The sequence below is a fragment of the Salmo salar genome, chromosome ssa12 (genome assembly GCF_905237065.1).
Source record: "Salmo salar chromosome ssa12, Ssal_v3.1, whole genome shotgun sequence".
Classification (NCBI taxonomy): Eukaryota; Metazoa; Chordata; class Actinopteri; order Salmoniformes; family Salmonidae; genus Salmo; species Salmo salar.
The window spans coordinates 28,491,807-28,518,462 of NC_059453.1; the positions used below are offsets into that span (position 1 = coordinate 28,491,807).

General features: G+C 41.9%; 1 protein-coding gene across 12 annotated transcripts in view; it reads right to left on the reverse strand.

Annotated features, from left to right (window-relative positions):
- LOC106564681 (myosin-10) overlaps positions 1-8,664 on the reverse strand; it is a 99,409-nt gene extending 90,745 nt beyond the window's left edge. For all 12 annotated transcript variants that reach the window (XM_014130918.2, XM_014130916.2, XM_014130913.2 and 9 more), the window contains exons 1-2: positions 8,480-8,664; positions 6,272-6,648 (exon numbers count right to left, since the gene is read on the reverse strand). In XM_014130918.2, coding sequence (XP_013986393.1) covers positions 6,272-6,616 — 345 coding nt within the window. In that variant the 5' untranslated portion in view covers positions 6,617-6,648; positions 8,480-8,664. The remainder of the gene's footprint in view (positions 1-6,271; positions 6,649-8,479) is intronic.
- Between the last annotated feature and the right edge of the window lie 17,992 nt (positions 8,665-26,656).

A 26,656-nucleotide genomic window follows, 5' to 3' on the forward strand; every position in this document is an offset into this window, starting at 1 on the left:
TCCATGTTTTTCTTTCAGTCTTTGAATGAATACAACGTCGCCCGGTTGGAATATTAGCGCTATTTTACGAGAAAAATAGCATAAAAATTGATTTTAAACAGCGTTTGACATGCTTCGAAGTACGGTAATGGAATATTTGTAATTTTTTTGTCACGAAATGCGTCCGCGCGTCACCCTTCGGATACTGACCTGAACGCACGAACAAAACGGAGCTATTTGAATATAACTATGGATTATTTGGAACCAAAACAACATTTGTTGTTGAAGTAGAAGTCCTGGGAGTGCATTCTGACGAAGAACAGCAAAGGTAATCCAATTTTTCTTATAGTAAATCTGAGTTTGGTGAGGGCCAAACTTGGTGGGTGTCAAATTATCTATCTTACTTGCTATCTACTCAGAATATTGCAAAATGTGCTTTCGCCAAAAAGCTATTTTAAAATCTGACACCGTGATTGCATAAAGGAGTTCTGTATCTATAATTCTTAAAAAAATTGTTATGTATTTTGTGAACGTTAATCGTGAGTAATTTAGTAAATTCACCGGAAGTTTGCGGTGGGTATGCTAGTTCTGAACATCACATGCTAATGTAAAAAGCTGGTTTTTGATATAAATATGAACTTGATTGAACAAAACATGCATGTATTGTATAACATAATATCCTAGGAGTGTCATCTGATGAAGATCATCAAAGGTTAGTGCTGCATTTAGCTGTGGTTTTGGTTTTTGTGACATATAGGCTTGCTTTGAAAATGGCTGTGTGATTATTTTTGGCAGGGTACTCTCCTGACATAATCTAATGTTTTGCTTTCGCTGTAAAGCCTTTTTGAAATCGGACAATGTGGTTAGATTAACGGGAGTCTTGTCTTTAAAATGGTGTAAAATAGTCATATGTTTGAGAAATTGAAGTTATAGCATTTATGAGGTATTTGTATTTCGCGCCACACGATTCCACTGGCTGTTGACAAGGTGGGACGCAAGCGTCCCACCTTGCCCAGGGAGGTTAAAGCAGCTTATTTTGTCACATAAACTGAAATTAGGCAAACTATGCACATTTCAGAAACCAAGAAATAGCGATTTCTGCATAGTGCATCTTTAAAATGTGCAATACACATTTCAGTTGAATGCATTCAGTTGTGCAACTGACTAAGTATCCCCCCTTTCCCTTTTTGAAAATGGCGCCCTTAGTGTTCAGTGCCGGTAATACCGAATATCCCTGGATGGCACAAGGCCGTTGTGACAATCTGGATACCGCCCAAACCTAACACAGATCCAGCGAACTTGACTGTCTCTGACAAAAAAAAATCTTGGTCGACTGAGTCATCTGTCGAACGTGTATTTTTCCATATATAGACACACCCTATGTCTTCGAATAAAATCAACTACATGCACTGAGCTTGTCTGATGCTTTAAGCACACTGTTTGATTAAATAATTAAGACACAAATAGCTCAAGAGGGAGCCCGATGGCCACGCTGTGTTAAAACTTCTTAGGGATAGGGGGCAGTATTTTCACGTCTGGATGAAAAGCGTGCCCAAAGGAAACGGCCTGTTACTGAGGCCCAGAAGCTAGGATATGCTAGATTTGGATAGGATAAGTCGATTTGGATAGAAAACACTCTAAAGCTAAAACTGTTAAAATAATGTCTGTGAGTATAACAGAACTGATTTGGCAGGCGAAACCCCGAGGACAAACCATCCAGGGGGGAAGAAAATTGAGGTCATAGTATTTCCCACTGGTTTCTATGGGAAGCCCTATTTAATAGGAACCTGGTTGCAGTTCCTATGGCTTCCACTAGATGTCAACAGTCTTTAGAAATTGGTTGATGTTTTTCTTTTGAGAAATGAAGAAGTATGGCTGTTCTTTGTAAGTGTCACTCCATGTGGACTCTACTGTTTGGTGCGCGTGAACTGGAACGCGCTTCACGTTGTTTTTATCCGGTATTGGAAACAGTTTATCCCGTCTTAAATTTTATCGATTAATTACGTTTTAGGATACCTGAGGTTGGATTAGGAACATTGTTTGAAATGTTTGGACCAAGTTTACAGGTAACTTATTAGATACTTTGTAGTCATGTTGGGTGAGTTGGAACCGGTGTATTTCTGAATCAAATGCGCCAAATAAATGGACATTTTGGGGATATAAAGAAGGACATTATCGAACAAAAGGACCATTTGTGATGTTTCTGGGACATTTTGGAGTGTCAACAGAAGAAGATCTTCAAAGGTAAGGCATTTATTATATCGTTATTTCTGACTTTTGTGTCACCACCTGCCTGGTTGAAAATGATTTTCATGTGTTTGTTTGTATGCTGGGCGCTGTCCTCAGATAATCGCATGGTCTGCTTTCGCCGTAAAGCCTTTTTGAAATCTGACACTGTGGCTGGATTAACAAGAAGATAAGCTTTATTTTGATGTAGTACACTTATATTTTCGTGAATCTTAAATATTGATATTTCTGTAATTTGAATTTGGCGCTCTGCAATTTCACTGGATGTTGTCAAATCGATCCCGCTAAAGGGATTGGCGCGCGAAGGAATCACTAACAGGTTAAAAAGAAATGACAGCGAGTGCCTCTGTGAACAGGCACCACAGCAAGTGTTTATCGCGCTGTCCGTGCTGAAGCTGCAACATAATTACAGCCATTTAGTTTCTTACTTGTTTCTCTGGCTGGTTTGGTTACCAAAATACCTCATTTGTATATAAAAAAAAAAAAACATTCCCTTTTCCCTCAACCCTTGCTCTCTTTACGTGAAACATGTATACATTGCATGCACGTGACCAATAGGTCCTGACCTATAGCCTATCATAATCACATCAATACATTTGTTATAACAAACTCAGAACATCATAACACATGTGACAGCAAAATGGATGCGGAGGACAGGAAAAAGAAAACAGGGGAATTGCTCAGGAGGGAAAGGGGAAGTCAGACGTGTCGAAGACATTTGACTTAGTTGTGAAAACTATTGGAAAAGAAGAAAAAGGAGGGGATATAGGAACAAGCGCTGTGTGAGTATTGTGTCCCAAACAGATGCTTTTAGATCACAATATTATCATTGTTTAGGAGCGAGAGCTGCGTGCACATTATGTGTGACAAACAGGAGCTGCTAGATTACCATATCATTTTTCACCGGCATAGAAAGTACATTTTTCCTCAATAATGTAGCAGTAGTCAGAGGGGTTCGGTTTATTATTTTTTTTTTGGGGGGGGGGGGGGGTTGAGGTGAGGAGGATTATTTAAGATACTGTTTGAAAAGGTAGGGTTTCAGATGATAATGGCATTACTTATTGTAAAGGTGATCATAATAATAATTGTAACAATAAAAATAAGAACAAGATGATCAAGAAAAAGGAGGCTATAGGAGCGAGCGCTGCGTGCACATTATGTGTGACAAACAGGAGCTGTTAGATTACCATATCATTTTTCTGCCCGTTAGGAACAGTGTAAACAGTAAATAAATTAAATGTAATACCAGACTCTGTTCTAAAAAAAAATTGTAAAGACTTTATTACAGCAGAGCAAAGATTAAAAACAGCCGAATTTGTGAAATTGCTTTATTCTACATTTTAAGGTTGCATGAGGCTTGATGCTCATGGAATCAGTAGGCTACTAAACAAACACTCATTCTGGCAACAGAAGCAGGATCTGTCTTATTGGTTATATAATGTAGATATATATGGATGATTTATAAAGTCAGGCACGTTTAACAGTTAGACTACTGTTATAGACCTAATAAAGTTGGGGTTTCCTCTCTCCTCAATTTTCTTAGACAATTAAGGCAAGGGCTGCTTCCTCGCTTCCTCACTCCAGTGCTGCCTCCGCCGCATTATTCTCAACACCAACATGCTGGTTAACTACGCCATTATGCACTAAGCAACATATAGAGAAAGGCGCCAATTCAACAGCGCCCTGAAGATTACGTTTCAGAACCACGGACAGCGACCACTATCCCTCACGGGAGAAAGTGCATTTGTTATAAAATAATATATTTATTAGTGTTGCACCATTATTCTTACATTATATAACCATTTACTATATCAGTAGCACATGTCATAAGAGGGATGGACTGTGCCATCTCTGTGGACAGGCGCAAAATAGACAGGTGTCTTGTGCATCATGAAAAACTAAATCTATTTACGACCAAACAATCAACCAGTTGACTAAATGTGGTCAGCCCTACTTGACAGGGAGTTATTTTTTAATCAAGTAGTGGGTTAGGTACAGTACTACTGAAGGTTGAAAATATGCCAGTTATTCAGGGCCAGCTGTTGCTTATCTGCAGGCAGACAAAGAGCCCTGTGAAGGCGGTACAGTTAGTCTGTGTGAATGACTCAGCACGAGCCTCCCTCCCTGGCTGGCTGATTACTGCAGATCAGGCCCATTGGCAGGGAGCCGTTACATTAGCACATGGATGGATGGAGCACCGACAGGGCCTCACTAAAGCCTGGTGCTCACCTAGCAATCCAGCCCCTGCCGGGGAATGTGTTGGACGGGGCACAGGGTTTGGGTCAAGAGGCCTTCTTGTCATTTCTAGCAGGTCAGTTACTAGATCAAAATGGCCCACTTTGTTACTAGTAGGGATCATCCCCAAAAGATTATTGACCAGATGGTCGGAGGGCTGGTACATAATTACAAATCATTTGTAGCAAGAAGCTCAAACAGATATAATATTTGACTAAAACATAATAATTTCAAACCATTTCTACACGATCCCATGTTTCTCTCTATTATGTGTGGGAATACTTGAACAGATTTCCAAAATTAAAATCACTTTGAGTTGATTTCCTGGTGTTTTAACAGTATTTTAGCTATGTCCAACAATAAAACAAGATAACAAATAAAATAACCCCCAAAAACATTTAATCGGGCCGTGGGCCACCAGTTGGTGAACCCTGCCCTAGAGCATTGGAGCGTGTTAATGTTTGTAACACAGAACCCAAACCGGCTGCGCGCTTGCACCATCATGCGCTATGGTGCATAAATGTATTTTGTCCCCCTACACCAAACGCGATCACGACACGCAGGTTAAAATATCAAAACAAACTCTGAACCAATTACATTAATTTGGGGACAGGTCGAAAAGCATTAAACATGTATGGCAATTTAGCTAGTTAACTTGCACTTGCTAGCTAATTTGTCCTATTTAGCTAGCTTGCTGTTGCTAGCTAATATGTCCTGGGATATAAACATTGACTTGTTATTTTACCTGAAATGCACAAGGTCCTCTACTCCGACAATTAATCCACACATAAAACGGTCAACCGAATCGTTTCTAGTCATCTCTCCTCCTTCCAGGCTTTTTCATCTTTGAACTTATATGGTGATTGACATCTACACTTTTACCACGACAACCGGCAAAACATTTCATCTTTCAATCACCCACGTGGGTATAACCAATGAGGAGATGGCACGTGGGTACCTGCTTCTATAAACCAATGAGGAGATGGGAGAGGCAGGACTTTCAGTGCGATCTGAAAGGAGTTCCATTTTAGCAATTGGCATCGCAGACGCTCGTTGGCGCGCGCGAGCAGTGTGGGTGCAATAATTGAATAACATGGATTTCAAAATGTATTTTGCGACGCTCGCGCACGCGACGTGTCCAGTCTGGTCAGCATGTTATTGAGAGGGGTCAGGGTTAGAGAACTGAAAATGCAACCCATGGGAACTAATTACATATTCCCACATCAGCCAACAAGCTATTAACTAGGACCACTCCATAAGCCATAAAAACCTTTAAAAAAAACATTAAATCTCTCACAGATTCCCTCATAAAACCTCTGCTTCAATAACATCCCAAAATGACCTCATCCCCCGAGCTGTCCTTCTGCCTCTTATCGCAGCCACCTGGGGAGAGTACCACAGGAATAGCTGGTGCTGTGGAACTGTGGAGGCAATCACAGTTGTCCTCCCTTCTCTCTGGGTCTCAGGCGGCTACCTGACATTTCATCTATTCCAGGAATGCATGTCATGTCACTAAGTGGACTGTAATCACAGGGGAAACGCTGGATATCTGGGACATTGCTAATGTCATTGCCAACTTATTAGAACCCTGGGATATGGTGGTGTATCTAAGGACAAATGGTTTTGGGGGTCTCTGTGGGTTTGGTATTGGACAATGCTGATTGATGTGATGGGTAGTTGGGTACAATATACCAAAAAGGGAAGGGAAAGGCTACTGGTCCACTTCAATAAGATACCAATGTAAGGTAAAGAAGCCTACACCTGGCTTTCTCAAGTCAGAAGTCAAAAGCAGGACTTCTATCCTACTTACATAGATGAGGCCAGAGTAGTAGCGGTCCTTGAGGTTGTGCAGCACTGAAGCCTCGTTCAAACACGTGAGCTCAGCCATGTCCTCCACCTTACTGAACTTGGGAGGGTTCATCTTCTGGATATCGTCCTTGTTCACCATGGCCTTCTTGCTGTTCTCAGCCAGCTCCACCACCACCTCGTCGCCACGCTCCTCGCGGATGCTGGCCGCCTCGAAGCCATGGCGCTCCGAGGGGATCCATACGAGCTTCTTGGCCGTCCAGTCGGCCTGCGTGGCCGGGTTGCAGACCACGGCGCGGTCCACGAACAGGTACCGCTCCGGGTCCTCCTGCCCGCTCCGCTGTGCCATCTCTGGGGTACAACCAGAACACACTAGGACACCTGGACGGGAAACACAAACAGTTAACACATTGGTTGAGTTATACCCATTATTTAAAAACTCAGGTCGACCCCTAGCCCCTACCGAAGCTCTCCTGTAGATCTAATGATGAATGTGATGCCCAGGGGTAGTTTGGGATACAGAGTATCAGTAATCCTCATATCTGGAGCATAAATACCAGAACAACAGACAGCTGAGCTGAGTTCTGAGGTTAGTCTCCTTGTAAATCAGACTCTCTCCTACAGTAACACACTCCCAGTCCAAGTACAGTACCCTCAGTGTGTCCCACTCACCAACTCCCTCAAAAAGAGACTTTCCTCAGACAGCACACATGACAATTATCACCCTGATGTCTGAGCCAAGCTATGTGTGGGTAGACTAGAGGCTCTCCCTCTACAGAGATAGATTCACGGTCTGTCTGTCATACACTGCATATGCATGACTTCTTCCAGTTCAGCTAGGCTAGGGATTGGAAGGGAGGCAAGAGGGAAAGCTGACCCTAGATCACTGTTTGGAGAACACTTCAGCCTCCTTCGCACCATGACTGCAGAAAAACAACATAATATATCCTCGCCTGAAGCATCCAGGGAGGAGTGGAGGAATTGCAGTCTTCCATGTAGCCCAGCCCTGCTGAAATGCTTCACAGACCACCACCGCCAGATCCTGTATCAGTATCTAGTGTTTACAGAGTCTGATTAAGCTGACTAGACCAGACAAAATAGGAAGAAGCAACCAAGCACATTTCCTGATCCAGGTAGTAGCCAAGTGTGCCATGTAATTTCTTACTGTGATAAGAATGATTGGGATATGATGTCATCAACTCCGATAACACTATCTTATTGTAATAGTATATTACCGCTGACATGAGCTATTCAGCATTTCTAGACCGATAGTGGGACCATTTTCTGAAAACTATATGAACTTTTGATAAAGCATATGGCTCGAGTAGATTAGGCTATACTTGAGAATATTGACAGAAAATCAAGAGATATGTTGACGCCAGTCACACAACTGGGCAAGCCAGCTTCAGCTGATGACGGCTAGCAAGGTGTTTACGCGGTGTTGCTTCAACCCGAAACTGGGCCAGATCATTGGATAGAGGGATCAGGGTGCTGCTAAGCGTAATGTCGTGCCACTGCATCCCCTCTATACGTCTCAGAAAACCGCTATGATATCTGACCGCACGCCAAAACAAGTCATCCAGCCAAGGCATTGCCAGCCCTTGTTGAAATTACCAAGCCCTTCGCTGATAAACTTGCCGAGTAAACGTGGTTAGAATAATATGCATTGCCCACATCAAACTGATTCTTGCTGTAATGTTAGCTAGGTAACGTTAGCTAACATTGTCGGGCAAGCTCTGTATTTAGCTGCATTGATGAGCATAGTTTATACAATATTGAATTTCTAAATAAAAGTTAAACTTCTATTATCATAACCGAGCAGTACATGAATGTGTTAAAATACCATATGTTTAGCACAAGCTAAAGCAATGAACATCAAAAGGACTCAGGAGTTCTGATACAGTTTAGGGTCCTCGCGCTGCATGCACAATCACTGAAATGTATAGCTGGAAAGACATTTTAGAATGTTCCTATAATGAGCATATCAATTAGTTTGCTATTATGAAAACGATAACTTAATTCAATTGATTTTTTTTATTTTGTATCTAGAAAATGTCATTGAAACAATTGAGCATGTTAGCTAGCTAGCTAGTTTAGTGTCAACTAGCCAGCAAGGTTGAGGTCCTCCATCGTTGAAAAGTCATGGCAAAATAATCCGTTAGCCAGCTAGCCACCCCGGCATCCCTCAGGAAAACGACTCTAATAAACTCACCTGGTGCAGATGATAATGAAAGTCAGACACTTTTATGAATATACTGATAGTAAGCAGAACAAAGTAATTTTCCTCAGTATTCTTAGAAATTTCTGCAAATATTCCCTTTTTTCGGCCGCTTCTCATCAGTGGTACACCCCAACCATCCAACTTCTTCTCAACCAAACTCGCCATGCAGCACTTTTCTATTCCCGCCTCTAGGACCAGCCGTGTGGCACACCCACTATTCAAAGATCAAATATGATTGGATTCCACCGCCTGAAGTCTACAGGCGATTGGTTGAAATTCTTCCCATTTGAAAACCTTGATATACATGACTATCCGCCCGAGCCATGACGTTTCACCTGCAGACGGGTGGATGCTGCCATGAGAAACATGCAGTGAATAAATTTGATAATAATTGGATAATATCAAACGAAAAAGGCCCATTCACTGGTCTTTGACATGTCCATCACACACCACATCCTCTGAATATGAATTCTCCATCCCATAATTTTGTTTGCACCTTTTCGCTCAAATTATTGTGATGAAGTGGTAAAGCGTCTCTCACAACAAAATGCCTTTCAATTGATTATTACACCCAAATTACGATATTCTTCCTTGAACAGCAAGGTACATGTATTTGTGGGATTTGTAGCCTATCAACTAATGTGATATGGACTCATAACTATGTCCCCATTTATTATGTATACTTTATAACCCACTATATTAGACTATTGGGTTATTAGACTATACATTTGTATAAAACGATGAGAAAACAACATCCCATCATCACAAATCAGAAGTCTTTTGTCCACCCCTTGACTACTATACTGAACAAAAATATTAACGAAACATGTAACAAATGTTTCAATTTTATGGTTACAATTCATATTATGAAATCAGCAGGGTTGGGGAGTAACAGATTACATGTAAAGGATTACAGAAAACGGTAACAGTAAACCGTTACGTTACCAGCAACAATACTGTAATCAGATTACAGATTTATTAAAAAAAAAAAGTTGATGATTACTTCGAGGATTACTTTTAAATTCAGAAAGTATGTTTGCGTAAAAAAATATTTTACACTTCTCTGTTTTTCTCAATGACATTCAAATCAGTTTTGAAAAAAGGCGCAAATTTAAGTTTGTTCCACCTGAGTGAGTCTGGCCACAAACCAGAGACCACTATGATGACACACCAAATGTGTTTGATGGATCGCGGGAAACGAGCAGGAATAGGATTTCGTAGGCTACATACTATGTCTTCCAATTGTGCGACTGCTGTCGGCATCCAAAGATGATCCAATTTGTGGTTGTTGTGGATGGCTGTTCACTAAACTTTTTGAAACCAGTGGACAGCCAGTGAAAAATACGCTCTTGCAACAGCTGCATAGTGCGGATCCAACCCTATGGAATCAAAGTGGGGCTTTTATTGTTCAATCTAATTCATGCTGGGATTCTTTTTAAATCCATAGTTCTAATGGACACATGCTCAAACGTGCACAATTTTGATAGACTTAAATGGCCAATCTGTAGTTGCTACATCCATTTTTGGACTTGTAAATTATACAAATATATATAAGATACCAGTAAAAGTTTGGACACACCTACTCATTCAAGGGTTTTCCTTTATTTTTTTCTATTTTCTACATTTTAGAATAATAGTGAAGACATCAAAAATAGGAAATAACACATGGATCATGTAGTAACCAAAAAAGTGTTTAAAAAAAATATATTTTATATTTGAGATTCTTCAAAGTAGCCACCCTTTGCCTTGATGACAGCTTTGCACACTCTTGGCATTCTCTCAACCAGCTTCATGAGGTAGTCACCTGGAATGCATTTCAATTAACAGGTGAACCTTGTTAATGCGTTTGAGCCAATCAGTTGTGTTGTGACAAGGTAGGGGTGGTATACAGAAGATAGTCCTTTTTGGTAAAAGAACAAGTCCATATTATGGCAAGAACAGCTCAAATAAGCAAAGAGAAACGACAGTCCATCATTACTTTAAGACATGAAGGTCAGTCAATACAGAGCATTTAAAGAACTTTGAAAGTTTCTTCAAGTGCAGTCGCAAAAACCATCAAGCGCTATGATGAAACTGGCTCTCATGAGGACCGCCACAAGAAAGGAAGACCCAGAGTTACCTCTGCTGATGAGGATAAATTCATTAGAGTTACCAGCCCAAATTTTATCCCAAATAAATGCTTCACAGAGTTCAAGTTACAGACACATCTCAACATCAACAGTTCAGCGGAGACTACGTGAATCAGGCCTTCATGGTCGAATTGTTGAAAATAAACCACTACTAAAGGACACCAATAAGAAGAAACAAGCAATTGGGCAAAGAAACACAAGCAATGGACATTAGACCGGTGGAAATCTGTCCTTCGGTCTGATGAGTCCAAATTTGAGATGAACGGATATGTCACGGTTGTCGTAGGGTAAAGTGGACCAAGACGCAGCGGGGAAATGTGCACTCATCTTCTTTTATTTAAACGGACAAAGAAGGTAAACCAAAATAAATACGTACACAAAAAAAACACAACGACAAATAACAGGCCGGTAAGGCACAGAGCAATACACAGCACAATCTCCCACAAAACACTAAAACAAACATACCTATATATAGGACCCTCAATCAGAGGCAACTAGAAAACACCTGCCTCTAATTGAGAGTCCAATCCCCAATTAACTAAACATAGAAATACAAAGAACTAGACTAAACATAGAAATACATTAACATAGACCAGTGCCCAAAACCCGGAATAATACATCAAACACACCACTAAACACACAACCACCCCGAACCACATAAAACAAATACCCTCTGCCACGTCCTGACCAAACTACAATAACAAATAACCCCTATTACTGGTCAGGACGTGACAGGATAAGGTGAACGGATGTAGGTGAACGGATGTGTGGTTCCCACCGTGAATTATGGAGGAGGAGGTGTGAAGGTGTGGGGGTGCTTTGCTGGTGACACTGTCGGTGATTTATTTAGAATTCAAGTCACACTTAACCAGCATGGCTACCACAGCATTCTGCAGCGAAATGCCATCCCATCTGGTTTGCACATAGTGGGACTATCATTTGTTTTTCAACAGGACAATTACCCAACACACCTCCAGGCTGTGTAAGGGCTATTTGACCAAGAAGGAGAGTGATGGAGTGCTGCATTAGATGACCTGCTCTCCACAATCACCCGACCTCAACCCAATTGAGATGGTTTGAGATCAGTTGGACCGCAGAGTGAAGGAAAAGCAGCCAACAAGTGCTTAGCATACGTGGGAACTCCATCAAGACTGTTGGAAATGCATGTCTCATGGAGCTGGTTGAGAGAATGCCAGAGTGTGTAAAGCTGTCATCAAGGCAAAGGGTGGCTACTTTGAAGAATCTCAAATATAAAATATATTTTGATTTGTTTAACACTTTTTTGGTTACTACATGATTCCATATGTGTTATTTCATAGTTCTGATGTCTTCACTATTATTCTACACTGTATAAAATTCTAAAAATAAAGAAAACCCCTTGAATTAGTACTGTGGCAAGAAAAAGTATGTGAACCCTTTGGAGTTAACTGGATTTCTGTATAAATTGGTCATCAAATTTGATCTGATATTCATCAATAGACAAACATAGTGTGCTTGAACTAATAACACACAAATTATTGTATTTTTCTTGTCTATATTGAATACATAATTTAAACATTCACTGTGTAGGTTGGAAAAAGTATGTGAACCCCTAGGCTAATGACTTCTCCAAAAGTGAATTGGGGTCAGGAGTCAGTTAACCTGGAGTCCAATCAATGAGAAGAGATTGGAGACATTGGTTAGAGCTGCCTGGCCCTATAAAAACACTCACAAAATTAGAGTTTGCTATTCACAAGAAGCATTGCCTGATGTGAACCATGCCTCGAACAAAAGAGATCTCAGAAGACTTCTTGACTTGCATAAAGCTGGAAAGGGTTACAAAAGTATCTCTAAAAGCCTTGATGTTCATCAGTCCACGGTAAGACAAATTGTCTATAATTGGAGAAAGTTCAGCACTGTTGCTACTCTCCCTAGGAGTGGCTGTCCTGCAAAGATGACTGCAAGAGCACAGCGCAGAATGCTCAATGAGGTTAAGAAGAATCCTAGAGTGTCAATTAAAGACTTACAGAAATCTCCGGAACATGCTAACATCTCTGTTGACGAGTCTACGATACGTAAAACACTAAACAAGAATATTGTTCACGGGAGGACACCGCGGAAGAAGCCACTGCTGTCCAAAAAAAACATTGCTGCAAGTCTGAAGTTTGCAAAAGTGCACCTGGATGTTCCACAGCAATACTGACAAAATAGTCTGTGGACAGATTAAACTAAAGTTGAGTTGTTTGGAAGGAACACACAACACTGTGTGTGGAGAAAAAAAGGCACAGCACTCCAACATCAAAACCTCATCCAAACTGTAAAGTATGGTGGAGGGAGCATCATGGTTTGGGGCTGCTTTGCTGCTATCATCGACGGAAAAATTAATTTCCAAGTTTATCAAGACATTTTGCAGGAGAATGTTAAGCTATCTGTCCTCCAACTGAAGCTCAACAGCAGTTGGGTGATGCAACAGGACAACGACCCAAAACACAGAAGTACATTGCCTTGCGAAAGTATTCACTCTCCTTAGCATTTTTCCTATTTGGTTGCCTTACAACCTGGAATTAAAATAGATTTTTTGGGGGTTTGTATCATTCTATTTACACAACATGCCTACCACTTGAAGATGCAAAATATTTTTGGGTGAAACAAACAAGAAATAAGACAAAAAAACGGAAAACTTGAGCGTACATAACTATTCACCCCCCAAAGTCAATACTTTGTAGAGCCACCTTTTGCAGCAATTACCGCTGCAAGTCTCTTGGGATATGTCTCTATAAGCTCGGCACATCTAGCCACTGGGAATTTTGCTCATTCTTCAAGGCAAAACTGCTCCAGCTCCTTCAAGTGTGATGGGTTCCTGCTGGTGTACAGCAATCTTTAAGTCATACCACAGATTCTCAATTGGATTGAGGTCTGGGCTTTGACTAGGCCATTCCAAGACATTTAAATGTTTCCCCTTAAACCACTCAAGGGTTGCTTTAGCAGTATGCTTAGGGTCATTGTCCTGCTGGAAGGTGAACCTCTGTCCCAGTCTCAAATCTCTGGAAGACTGAAACAGGTTTCCCTCAAGAATTTCCCTGTATTTAGCTCCATCTATCATTCTTTCAATTCTGACCAGTTTCCCAGTCCCTGCCAATGAGAAACATCCCCACAGCATGATGCTGCCACCACCATGCTTCAATGTGGGGATGGTGTTCTCGGGGTGATGGGAGGTGTTGGGTTTGTGCCAGACAGTGTTTTCCTTGATGGCCAAAAAGCAACATTTGTGTCTCATCTGACCAGAGTACCTCCTTCCATATGTTTGGGGAGTCTCCCACATGCCTTTTGGTGAACACCAAACGTGTTTGCTTATTTTTTTCTTTAAGTAATGGCTTTTTTCTGGCCACTCTTCTGTAAAGCCCAGCTCTGTGGAGTGTACGGCTTAAAGTGATCCTATGGACAGATACTCCAATCTCCGCTGTAGAGCTTTGCAGCTCCTTCAGGGTCATCTTTGGTCTCTTTGTTGCCTTTCTGATTAATGCCCTCCTTGCCTGGTCTGTGAGTTTTGGTGGGCGGCCCTCTCTTGGCAGGTTTGTTATGGTGCCATATTCTTTAAATTTTTTAACAATGGATTTAATGGTGCTCCCTGGGATGCTCAAAGTTTCTGATATTTTTTTTATAACCCAACCCTGATCTGTACTTCTCTACAACTTTGTCCCTGACCTGTTTGGAGAGCTCCTTGGTCTTCATGGTGCCGCTTGCTTGGTGGTGCCCCTTGCTTAGTGGTGTTGCAGACTCTGGGGCCATTCAGAACGGGTGTATATATACTGAGATCATGTGACAGATCATGTGACACTTAGATTGCACACAGGTGGACTTTAATTAATTAATTATGTGACTTCTGAAGGTAATTGGTTGCACCAGATCTTATTTAGGTGCTTCATAGCAAAGGGGGTGAAGACATATGCACGCACCACTTTTCACTTTTTAATTTTTTTGAATTATTTTAAACAAGTAATTTTTTTCATTTCACTTCACCAATTTGGACTATTTTGTGTATGTCCATTACATGAATAAATAAAAATCAATTTAAATTATCGGTTGTAACGCAACAAAATAGGAAAAACGCCAAGGGGGTGAATACTTTTGGAAGGCAATGTAAATCAAAAACTGAATTGCTTCAACAGAAGATAATACGCCTTCTAGAGTGGCCCAGTCAGAGTCCTGACCTCAACCCGATTGAGATGCTGTGGCATGACCTCAAGAGAGCAGTTCACACGTTCTCCCGAGTTGCGCAGTGGTCTAACGGACTGCATCACAGTGCTAGCTGTGCTACTAGAGATTCTGGGTTCGAGTCCAGGCTCTGTCGCAGTCGGCCTCGACTGGGAAACCCATGGGGCGGCGCACAATTGGCCCAGCGTCGTCCGGGTTAGGGGAGGGTTTGGCTGGCAGGGATGTCTTTGTCCCATCGTGCACTAGCGACTCCTGTGGCGTGCCGGGCACAGTGCACGCTGACACGGTCGCCAGGTGCACAGTGTTTTCTCCGACACATTGGTGCAGCTGGCTTCCGGGTTAAGTGGGCATTGTGTCAAGAAGCAGTACGGCTTTGGTTGGGTTGTGTTTCGGAGGACGCACGGCTCTCGACCTTCACCTCTCCCGAGTCCGTACAGGAGTTGCAGCAGTGAGACAAGACTGTAACTACCAATTGAATACCATGAAATTGGGGAGAAAACGGGCTAAAAAAATAAAAATATAAAAAAGAGAGCAGTTCACACCAGACACCCCAAGAATATTGTTGAACTGAAACAGTTTTATAAAGAGGAATGGTCCAAAATTCCTCCTGGCATTTGGTTGAGGTTATTGCTGCCAAAGGAGGGTCAACCAGTTATTAAATCCAAGGGTTCACATACTTTTTCCACCCTGCACTGTGAATGTTTACACGGTGTGTTCAATAAAGACATGAAAACGTAGAATTATTTTTGTGTTATTAGTTTAAGCAGACTGTGTTTGTCTATTGTTGTAAAGGGTTTAAACACTGTTTCCCATGCTTGTTCAATGAACCATAAACTATTAATGAACATGCACCTGTGGAATGGTGGTTAATGACACTAACAGCTTACAGACGGTAGGCAATTAAGGTCACAGTTACAAAAACTTAGGACACTAAAGAGGCCTTTCTACTGACTCTGAAAAACACCAAAAGAAAGATGCCCAGGGTCCCTGCTCATCTGCGTGAACGTGCCTTAGGCATGCTGCAAGGAGGGATGAGGACTGCAGATGTGGCCAGGGCAATATCCGTACTGTGAGACGCCTAAGACCGAGCTACAGGGAGACAGGACGGACAGATGATCCTCCTCGAAGTGGCAGACCACGTGTAACAACACCTGCACAGGATCGGTACATCCGAACATCACACCTGCGGCACAGGTACAGGATGGCAACAACAACTGCCGAGTTACACTAGGAACGCACAATCCTTCCATCAGTGCTCAGACTGTCTGCAATAGGCTGAGAGAGGCTGGACTGAGGGCTTGTAGGCCTGTTGTAAGGCAGGTCCTCACCAGACGTCACCGGCAACAACGCCGCCTATGGGCACAAACCCACCGTTGCTAGACCAGACAGGACTGACAAAAAGTGCTCTTCACTGATGAGTCGCGGTTTTGTCTCACCAGGGGTGATGGTCGGATTCACGTTTATCGTCGAAGGAATGAGCGTTATACCGAGGCCTGTACTCTGGAGCGGGATCGATTTGGACGTGGAGGGTGACAGCATCATCAGACTGAGCTGGTTGTCATTGCAGGCAATCTCAATGCTGTGCGTTACAGGGAAGACATCCTCCTCCCTCATGTGGTACCCTTCCTGCAGGCTCATCCTGACATGACCCTCCTGCATGACAATGCCACCAGCCATACTGCTCGTTCTGTGTGTGATTTCCTGCATGACAGGAATGTCAGTGTTCTGCCATGGCCAGCGAAGAGCCCGGATCTCAATCCCATTGAGCACGTCTGGGACCTGTTGGATCGGAGGGTGAGGGCTAGGGCCATTCCCCTGAGAAATGTCCAGGAACTTGCAGGTGCCTTGGTGGAAGAGTGGGATAACATCTCACAGCAAGAACTGGCAAATCTGGTGCAGTCCATGAGGAGGAGATGCACTGCAGTACTAAATGCAGCTGTTGGCCACACCAGATACTGACTGTTACTTTGATTTTGACCCCCCAACCCCCACCCCCAGGGACAGTTGACAGTGAGAGGACGTTTATATATATGTATATAATTGATTCTTGAAGAATATAACTTATAAATGCCTCATGAGCTTAGTTCAACTGTCACATCCAAAATATAAGCTTGTATTACTCCAATGTTTTTAAACATTGTAAATGTAAACAAACACGGTATAGCCTCATAACATGGTTAAAACAATCATTTTTATATCATGGATTTTCAGTCCTTGCATCCATAGCTCTGTCTATTAATCTGAGAGTGGTTACATTTCTCCATCTGTGTATTTGCCCTTTAAACAGCTGCACATTATCAAGATATCAAAGTGTCACCAACAAAAAGGTAAACAATAGGCCTATAGCAAATGCAGCATTTGGCATTCATTTTTTACATGTAAATAGCACTTTTCAGTAGTGCTCAAAGCATGCCATTCGATGAGCGCAGCATTTATTTTGCAACTCGATTCAATGAGCCCAATCAGTCCTCCATGACAACAAAATCATAAACAACAGAGTAGGGCTGGCTAATAAATCCTTAGTTTTAGGGTCATGCTCAGGTAAAACAATTTGGCTAATCTATACTTCCATATTTCCAAGTCCTATTCTTGAAGATCAAGGAGCATAACATTTATTGGAATCACTGGAATTCTGATTGACTTTGGTTTTTAATGTAAAGATATAATTTAATCATATTATTATATGTAGTAGAAAGCGATGGGATAGAAGAAGCCTACATAACCAACCTATAAAGTAAAATTTAACATCCATTTATGGTCAGCTATATAAACCTTAACATAGATTTTTCCTGCAATAGACGTTGTTCAATTGGTAACATACATTTGTGTCTTCTTCTAATGCCTCTTAAGGGGAAAGTAATCTAAAAGTCATTGAATGTAATCAGATTACAGAAATCAGAAATACTCCTCAAATGATCCCGCAGGTGAAGAAGCCAGATGTGAAGGTCCTTGACTGGCGTGGTTACTCGTAATCTGCGGTTGTAAGGCCGGTTGGACGTACGGCCAAATTCTCTAAAATGACGTTGGAGGCAGTTTATGGTAGAACAATTCAATTTCAATTACCTGGCAACAGCTCTGGTGGACATTCCTGCAGTCAGCATGCCAATTGAACACTCCCTCAAAACATGAGACGTCTGTGGCATTGTGTTGTGTGACAAAACTGCATATTTTAAAGTGTCCTTTTATTGTCCCCAGCACAAGGTGCACCTGTGTGATGATCATGCTGTTTAATCAGCTTCTTGATATGCCACACCTGTCAGGTGGATGGATTATCTTGTCAAAGGAGAAATACTCACTAACAGGGATGTAAACAGATTTATGCACAGAATTTGAGAGAAATAAGCTTTTTGTGAGTAAGGAACATTTCTGGGATCTTTTATTTCAGCTCATAAAACATGGGGCCAACACTACATGTTGTGTTTATATTTATATTGAGTGTATATTACCAGCCCAAGGCATGCAGTGAATGAATGAATGTTTGCTACCCTCTAGTGGAAAAAAGCTGAAACATACAGCGTTCTGTAAATGTTGGAAATGAACTGAGAACTGACATGACTTTGCACTTTACTGTCAGTAGAGGTCAGAGTAACTTTAGACATGGAGAGAGAAACAGCTTGAGACAGCGAATCTGATACAGCGAGATGAAGTTCTGGGATGACGTTTGCATGTAAGGTATGGGATGGTTGCTAGACTAGGTAGGCTACTATTATGATACACAGAGATGAAGTTCTGGGATGATATGTGCATGTAAGGTATGGGATGGTTGCTAGACTAGGTAGGCTACTATTACTTCCTATAATAAGTGATACACAGGTCTACAGTGTCATTACTGTTTGGCAACATATTCAGATTTACCGGAGTTTGGCCGAAACCTGAATGAAACCTGAAGCTGTTGCACGAGCAGGTGTCACAGTTGCTCAGTTACTTACACACCTCCCTAAGCACGGGTGTCTGCATCGTCTCCATTTTCAACTGTTTAAGGAATACTAATTGGCAGGTGTTCAGGACAGATCCTGTTGTACTAGTTCACAGGAGCCGGCAAGCAACACGTATTAAACGCAGGCGTCCCTTTGTTCATAGGTCATTTCATACATTGTAGGCTATCAACTGTGTACTTACCTGCCTACTGTTGTTTAAGTCTCTGTCTCTCTGTCTCTCTGTCCCTCTGTCTCTCTGTCCCCCTCTCTCTCTCTCTCTCTCTCTCTCTCTCTCTCTCTCTCTCTCTCTCTCTCTCTACCATTCAGATGACGCAGATGGGTGGATGACTCACCATGGTCTCCCAGGACCAGATATTTTCTCGCCGTTTGTTCTTCCATCCTCCTCCCTGCGTCACTGGTCTCACATGATGTGCAGTCATTACACTCAAGCCCCAGCACTCATTGACAAATGCCATCCGTTAAGGCCACCAAATCCCTGTCCTCCTCTCTCACTCTCTCTCGCTCCTATCGCTCAATAACCCAAGGAACCATTACCATTCCTTTGCCATTAGTGTTCAGTTCTCCAAGTCTGAAACATGGTCCAACTGAAAAGTACTGAACTAAAGACTAAAGTACCAACTGAAGTACTGCCTCCCTTTTGTGCTAAGAACAATGTTTTGTGTTTTTCTCTTTCTGGTTTGCTGTGTTTTGCCGTGTGTTTCGTCCATCGATGAGGTAAGGACAGGGTAACAGAAGATTTCTGTATAAGATTCTTTGTTGGTCGAGTCCATCCAATAGTTGAACCACAGAGACTAGACAGTTCACTCCTCTTCTTTATTTAACCACATGGATATTGTTTTCCCAGTAAGCACAGATTTGACCAGGTCCTCCTCTCTGTGACAGGTTTCTTATCAGGACATGGTCTACAGGTTCCAGTACTGAACTCCATGCCCTTTGATTGTAGTAAACTTCCCGCATTGAAGTCTTCCTTTTCTCTGCACATCCTGCACGAGGCTGTGTTCTTCCTTCTTCTTCTCCTCAGGAATATCAGGTCGATTGGCAGTATTGGTTCTAGTCCAAAGAGATAGATAAAGGGTTGACTCATGTACAGTTGAGTTATAGGCATGAACAACTTTGTTGAGGTAATTTCTTCCAGTTTACTCAGCATACCTAACAAGGTTCTGTTGAAGCATTCTGCTGGATTTGATTGTGGACGGTATTGGGTCGTTACTGAGCGTTGTATCCCACTGTAGCTTTGCAACTTTCTGAACAGTTCATTCTCGAACTCCCTCCCCTGATGGGTAGCCGAATCACAAAATGATGTCGTTGAAGATCTTACGTGCTGCAGTCCTCCTGGACTTGTTCGGTGTAGTGTAAGTCTGGGCAAACTTTGTGAAGTGGTCTACCAAAACCAGAATTTATTCAATACTACAATTGCTTTTCTCCAGATGTTTTTATATTTTATTTAACCTTTATTTAACTAGGCAAGTCAGTTAAGAACAAATTCTTATTTAAGATGAAGGTAGTCGATTGAGACGATCTCAAATGGAGCAGAGGTTTTGATGCTTTGCAATGGTGTTCTCGTCGTTCTGTTTGGTTTGCTTCAGACAGCGGCGGACTCTTGTCACACAGTGTTCCATTTCTTCTCTCATCTTCGGCCTAAAGAAGCGTTCTCTGGCTAGAGAAACCAAACAAGTGGTGTGCCAGAACTAGTGTTCAAGGGATTTCCTAATAGCACGCCATTTTGCAAGAACTCTCTGATGCGCGTTCCTGTTCAGTCAAGAACTCCTCTGACTTGACTCCACCATACCCCACTTGAAGATAGTTTGTCCCTGGCTGGGCTGCTATAGACTCAAAACTATATAGGCCTTGTTAATGAACGTTCTGATGAAGTGTATACGATTTTTGTTTTACTGTGTCTCTCTCCACATATCTTCCTCCACATTCAGTACAAAACAAAGCATGTGACAACGACATAGGTGAGATGTGAGATAAACATGAAGAAGCCAGGTGGTGTGAATGTCAAAGTCCCTGCATTACCTGGGAGAGAAAATGGGATGTTCTTTATTTGTGTCTAGGAATTGTGAGCTGTAACTGCCAGCTCGTAAATATGGCTTCTACCCTTTACTATTGTGCTATCACTGTGAGATGGAATTATACTACTAGAACACTGCTGTTTTGATGCGTACTGTAGTACTGTACTAAAAACGCAGGGAGCCTATAAAGAGATCAAGTTTGCGAGAAGCTAAATGTATTACCATTTTTTATACGCCTGGTTTTATCAAGTACATGTATCATTCATAAACGTTGATCTCCTCCGAAATTTTAAACGATAGCCCAAGGCAGAGAAAATGCAGAAAATCACATTCAACAGTCTGACCCTATCCTGGAAGAACAACATAATTTCAGATTTCTCCATCAGATTAATATCAGTTCATGTTCAATTTCCCCTGAGCCACAGCTACAACTAGTTTCCTTTTTTGCCACCAGAATTCATGAAACTAAACTAAGCCACAACGAGGCACGACAGGAGCCACGACAGAACAACCTTGCATCCAGAACAACCTTGCATCCAAATCCTCTTTTGTGCATTAGGACTTTAAAAAAATTCCAAAACACTTGTTTCTCATTGAACTCCCCTGTAAAATAGATGAAAGGAAAGGGAAAGGGGGATACATAGTCAGTTGTACAACTGAATGCATTCAACTGAAATGTGTCTTGTTCATTTAACCCAACCCCTCTGAGAGAATATATTTTTACGATCTTGATGATAATCTCAACCTTAGTGTGGAAAGGTTCAAGTATGAGTGCCTTTTAGTTTCCACAAGTATGTGACCTTTGAAACAAATTGAAAAAGCAAAAGGCATTAACCATAACATAAAAAACGATCATTTCGGCCTCCCGAGTGGCGCAGCGGTCTAAGGCACTGCATTGCAGTGCTTGAGACGTCACTACAGACCTGGGTTCAATCCCAGGCTGTGTCACAATTGACCAAGCATCATCCGGGTTAGGGGAGGGTTTGGCTGGGGGGGCTTTACTTGGCTCATCGCGTGCAGTGTTTCCTCCGACATATTTGTGCAGCTGGCTTCCGGGTTAAGCGAGCGGGTGTTAAGAAGGGTGGTTTTGGGGGTCATGTTTCAGATGGATGCATGACCTGACCTTTGCCTCTACATAGCCTGTTGAGGAGTTGCAGGGATGAGACAAGATCGCAATTGGATATCATGAAATTGGTGAGAAAAAGGGGGTAAAGTACAAAAAAGGAAATACAACTTATACAATTAAGTACAAACATATGATTGCATACGACCACTTGTGTGTGCTGTGGGCATGCAATAGTGGTAGTAGGCTTACCATTGGGCAAACAAATCTGACTGACAGCTAAGACATCTCCATCAACTAAACCATGAATGACATGCAGGCAAGCCTATACATAGCAGCATCTCGTTCACTGATGGAAAAGAATGACTTTCCCATATACATGTTAATGCCGCAGCTTGTTGGCGTGTTGCTAAGGAACAGTGGGGTGTAGGAGCCGGTTGTGAAGGTAGCTAATTGCAGAATGCACATAAAGTAAGTATATGTTCCTAGAAGGTTAATGCCCCCACACACACACACTTGCACCTCTGTAGTGTGTGTGTGTGGGAGAGAGAGAGAGAGAGAGAGAGACAGAGGTCTCTCTAACCTTCCTCTTTAATAGGGACTAAGGGATGCATTATGGTGTGAAAATCAGTACTGTAATCTAAGTCCATTTGCTCTACTGTATTTTAAGACATGTGGGACAGTAAGAAGTTTTCTCTTCTTCCCTAAATAAATCTCGAGAATGAATGTATAGAGAATGTATACTAATGGTAACCTATCTTCTTTCGAAAGAAAAGGATTTATCACAAAAATTGATTGTACATACATTTTTAATGTCAGCTGATCAGAGTCTTCAACCAAGATTCTGACTGAGGCACACAGAACAGAAGTCAAGCCAGAACCAAGGTTACTAGCTGGAGGGAGGGAGGGAGGGAGGGGGAGGGAGAGAGAGAGAGAGAGAGAGAGAGAGAGAGAGAGAGAGAGAGAGAGAGAGAGAGAGAGAGAGAGAGAGAGAGAGGGAGAGGGAGAGAGAGAGAATATCAATCAGATAGCTGAATTACCCAGCACGGTACCGAGGTTTGCATCGCTTTTTCACTCATGCAGCGTAGCCAAATCAATTAAGATTAGCCCCCAACAAAATGAATTCTAAGATAATGCATCTTTGGTGCAACACGTGGTCAATTATATGTTTTTATCAGATAATTTAATTAGTTAAGGTAGGATGGGTATTCAACAGTTAGGAAAGCTAACTCCAAAATGGTCTACAGGAATCAATAGCTGAAACAAGTGACTAATGTACATGACGTGACTAACGTACATGTACACAGCAAGGGCTTGTGGGTCCTGGTACCTATGTCAATACAAAGTGTGTTTGCCTCAGACCTGAGGATGAGTCATCCACCGTCTCTGCAATGCAGCACACTTCAGGAGAGACGCGTTGAGGAGTGTGTGTGTGTGTGTTTGTGTGTTTGTGTGTTTTGTGTGTGTAAGACAGAGAAAGCTGCCTCTGTATGTGTGTGTGTGTGTGTGTGTGTGTGTGTGTGTGTGTGTGTGTGTGTGTGTGTGTGTGTGTGTGTGTGTGTGTGTGTGTGTGTGTAGCATGCCTTAGCACACCATAAACACTCTATTCTCACGCTTGTTGCCATGACAATTAGAGACACCTTCAGGACCCCAGGATACTATAGAGGTTTGGTCAAGGGTCAGATGGTAACACTTGACGGCCAATCACCATCAAGACTGTTCCCTGTAATTTGTTGACATCTCCATTAGGCCACCCACCTTGACACTGGTAACACACGTCTACGACTACCGTCTGGCTATGCACGGCCTCGTAAGCCATTATCCACGTAATATACTGATCAGGTGAAGAGTTGTAAGAGAAACCCAGCATAGTGAACACCAACACCAACACTAGTCTAAAGGATCTAACTAGCTACTCTGGCTATGGAGGATATAACAGACTGGACCACACACACACAATACACAACACTGAAATCATATTATTCAAGACACTTCATTCACATAGACTCATCGCCCAATACCCTCCTGCTTATATAAATGAACCTATATTATTCAAGGGACTTCATTCTCCTATAAATGACAGTCTCATGATCCAAGGTGATATCCAGTGCATATCAGAGAGGTCAAATCAAATGTTATTTGTCACATGTGCCAAATACAACAGGTGTAGACCTTACAGTGAAATGCTTACTTACAAGCCCTTAACCAACAATGCAGTTGTTAGTGGTATAATGATGACACCACTCATTGAATGATAATAGCATATTCAATGATTAGAGCAGCCAAATGGCTCATTATATGGTTGACTTCAATAGAAGATGTCCATAAATGTCAAGGGCATAATACAAATAGGGAGAGGAATGTGACATTTGAGTCATTTAGCAGACACTCTTATCCAGAGCGAGTTAGTGCATTCATCTCAAGATAGCTCGGTGGAACAACCACATATCACAGTCATAGTAAGTATACTTTTCCTCATTAAAGTAGCTATCAGTTATTATTATTTATTTATTTCAGATGTTTTGGGAAGATGGGCAGGGACTCTGCTATCCTAGCTCCTGGGGGAAGCTGGTTCCACCATTGGAGTGCCAGGACAGAGAAGAGCTTGGACTGGGCTGAGCTGAGCTGATAGGAGCACACACACAATCCACACACACAACACTGAAATCATATTATTCAAGACACCTCATTCACAGACTCATCTCTCAACACCCTCCTGCCTATATAAGTGAAAATAATCTATATTATTCAAGGAATTTCATTCTCCTATAAATGACAGTCACATCTCTTAATGATCCAAGGTGTTATCCAGTGCCAACCATAAGTATCCCCCCCCTCTTGGATTTCTTAAAAGTTACAAAGTGGGATTCAAATGGATTTCATTGTAAAAAATATGCTGTTATGTCAAAGCGGAAGACAGTTTTATAACATTTTATAAAGATTAATGAAAAAAAACCCACTAATATACCTTGATTAGATAAGTATTCACCCCCCTGAGTCAATACATGTAGTGGTAGCAATTACAGCTGTGAGTCTTCTTGGGTAAGTCTCATAAGAGCTCTGCACACATGTATTGTGCAATATTTGCCTATTATTATTTTCTAAATTCTTCAAGGAAGGTGTTGGGGATCATGACTAGACAGCAATTTTCAAGTCTTGCCATAGATTTCCAAGCAGATTTAAGTCACAACTTGATCACTTAGGAACATTCACTGTCTTCTTGGTAAGCCACTCCAGTGTAGGTTTGGCCTTGTGTTGTAGGTTATTGTTCTGCTGAAGGGGGAATTCCTCTCCCAGTGTCTGGTGTAAAGCAGACTGAAGCAGGTTTTCCTCTAGGATTTTGCCTGTGCTTAGCTCCATCCCGTTTATTTTTATCCTGAAATATTCCCCAGTCTGTGCCAATGTCAAGCATACCAATACCATGATGCAGCCACCACTGAGCTTGAAAATAAGGAGGCAGTTACTCAGTGATGTATTGTGTGTCACACCCTGATCTGTTTCACCTGTCCTTGTGATTGTCTCCACCCTCCTCCAGGTGTTGCCCATCTTCCCCATTATCCCCTGTGTATTTATACCTGTGTTCTCTGTTTGTCCGTTGCCAGTTTGTCTTGATTGTCGAGTCAACCAGCGTTTTTCTCAGCTCCTCCTTTTTCCCAGTCTCTCCTTTTCTTGCCCCCCCTGGTTTTGACCTTTGCCTGTCCTGTCTCTGAGCCCTCCTGCCTGACTACTCTGCCTGTCCTGACCCTGAGCCCGCCTGCCGTCCTGTACCTTTGCCCCACCTCTGGATTACCGACCTCTGCCTGACCTGACCCTGACTGCCGTCCTGTACCTTTGCCCCTATACTCTGGATTATCGACCCCTGCCTGCCTTGACCTGTCGTTGCCTGCCCCTGTTGCTATAATAAACATTGTTACTTCGACAGTATGCATCTGGGTCTTACCTTGATTCCTGATATTGTGTTGGATTTGCCCCAAGCATAAGGCTTTTTATTTATGCCAAAAGTGCATTAATTTCCTATGTTTTTTTGCAGTATTACTTTAGTGCATTGTTGCATACAGGATGCATGTTTTGGAATATTCATTATTCTGTAAATTTGTATACTTATTTTCACACTGTAAATGAGGTCATTATTGTGGAGTCACTTCAATGATATTGATCCATCCTCAGTTTTCCCATAACAGCCATTGTAGTGGTTTTAAAATCATCAATGGCCTTATGGTGACATCCCTAAGCAGTTTACTTCCTGTCTTGCAGCTCAGTTCCGAAGGACGACTGTATCTTTTTGTCTGGGTTGTTTAATAAATCATCCACAGCCTAATTATTAATTTGACCATGCTTAAACAGATATTCAATGTCTGATTTGTTATTGTTACCCATCTACCAATCACTGCCCTTCTTTCGAGATTTTGAAAAGCTCCCTGGTATTTGTAGTTGAATCTGTGCTTGCAACTCAGTACTTGACTGAGGGACCTTACAGATGTTGTATGTATGGGGGACAGAGGAAGGGGTAGTCATTCAAATATCAGTTAAACCCTTATTTTACAGTGTGAGTGCATGTAACATATTGTGTGATTTGTTAAGTCATATTTTATATATTTTACTAATTTAGGCTTGCCTAAAAAAAGAGTTGAATGCTTACGCAACGACCATATTTTAGTTATTGAATTTTTATAAATGTATAACAAAATCTAAATTAAAAAATATTTTCACTGGCATTATCAAGTATTTTGTTATTTTCAATGACAATTAAATCTATTTCAATTCCACTTTGAAAATGCAACAAAATGTGAAAAACTCCAAGGGGGGTGAATACTTACGATACCAACTGT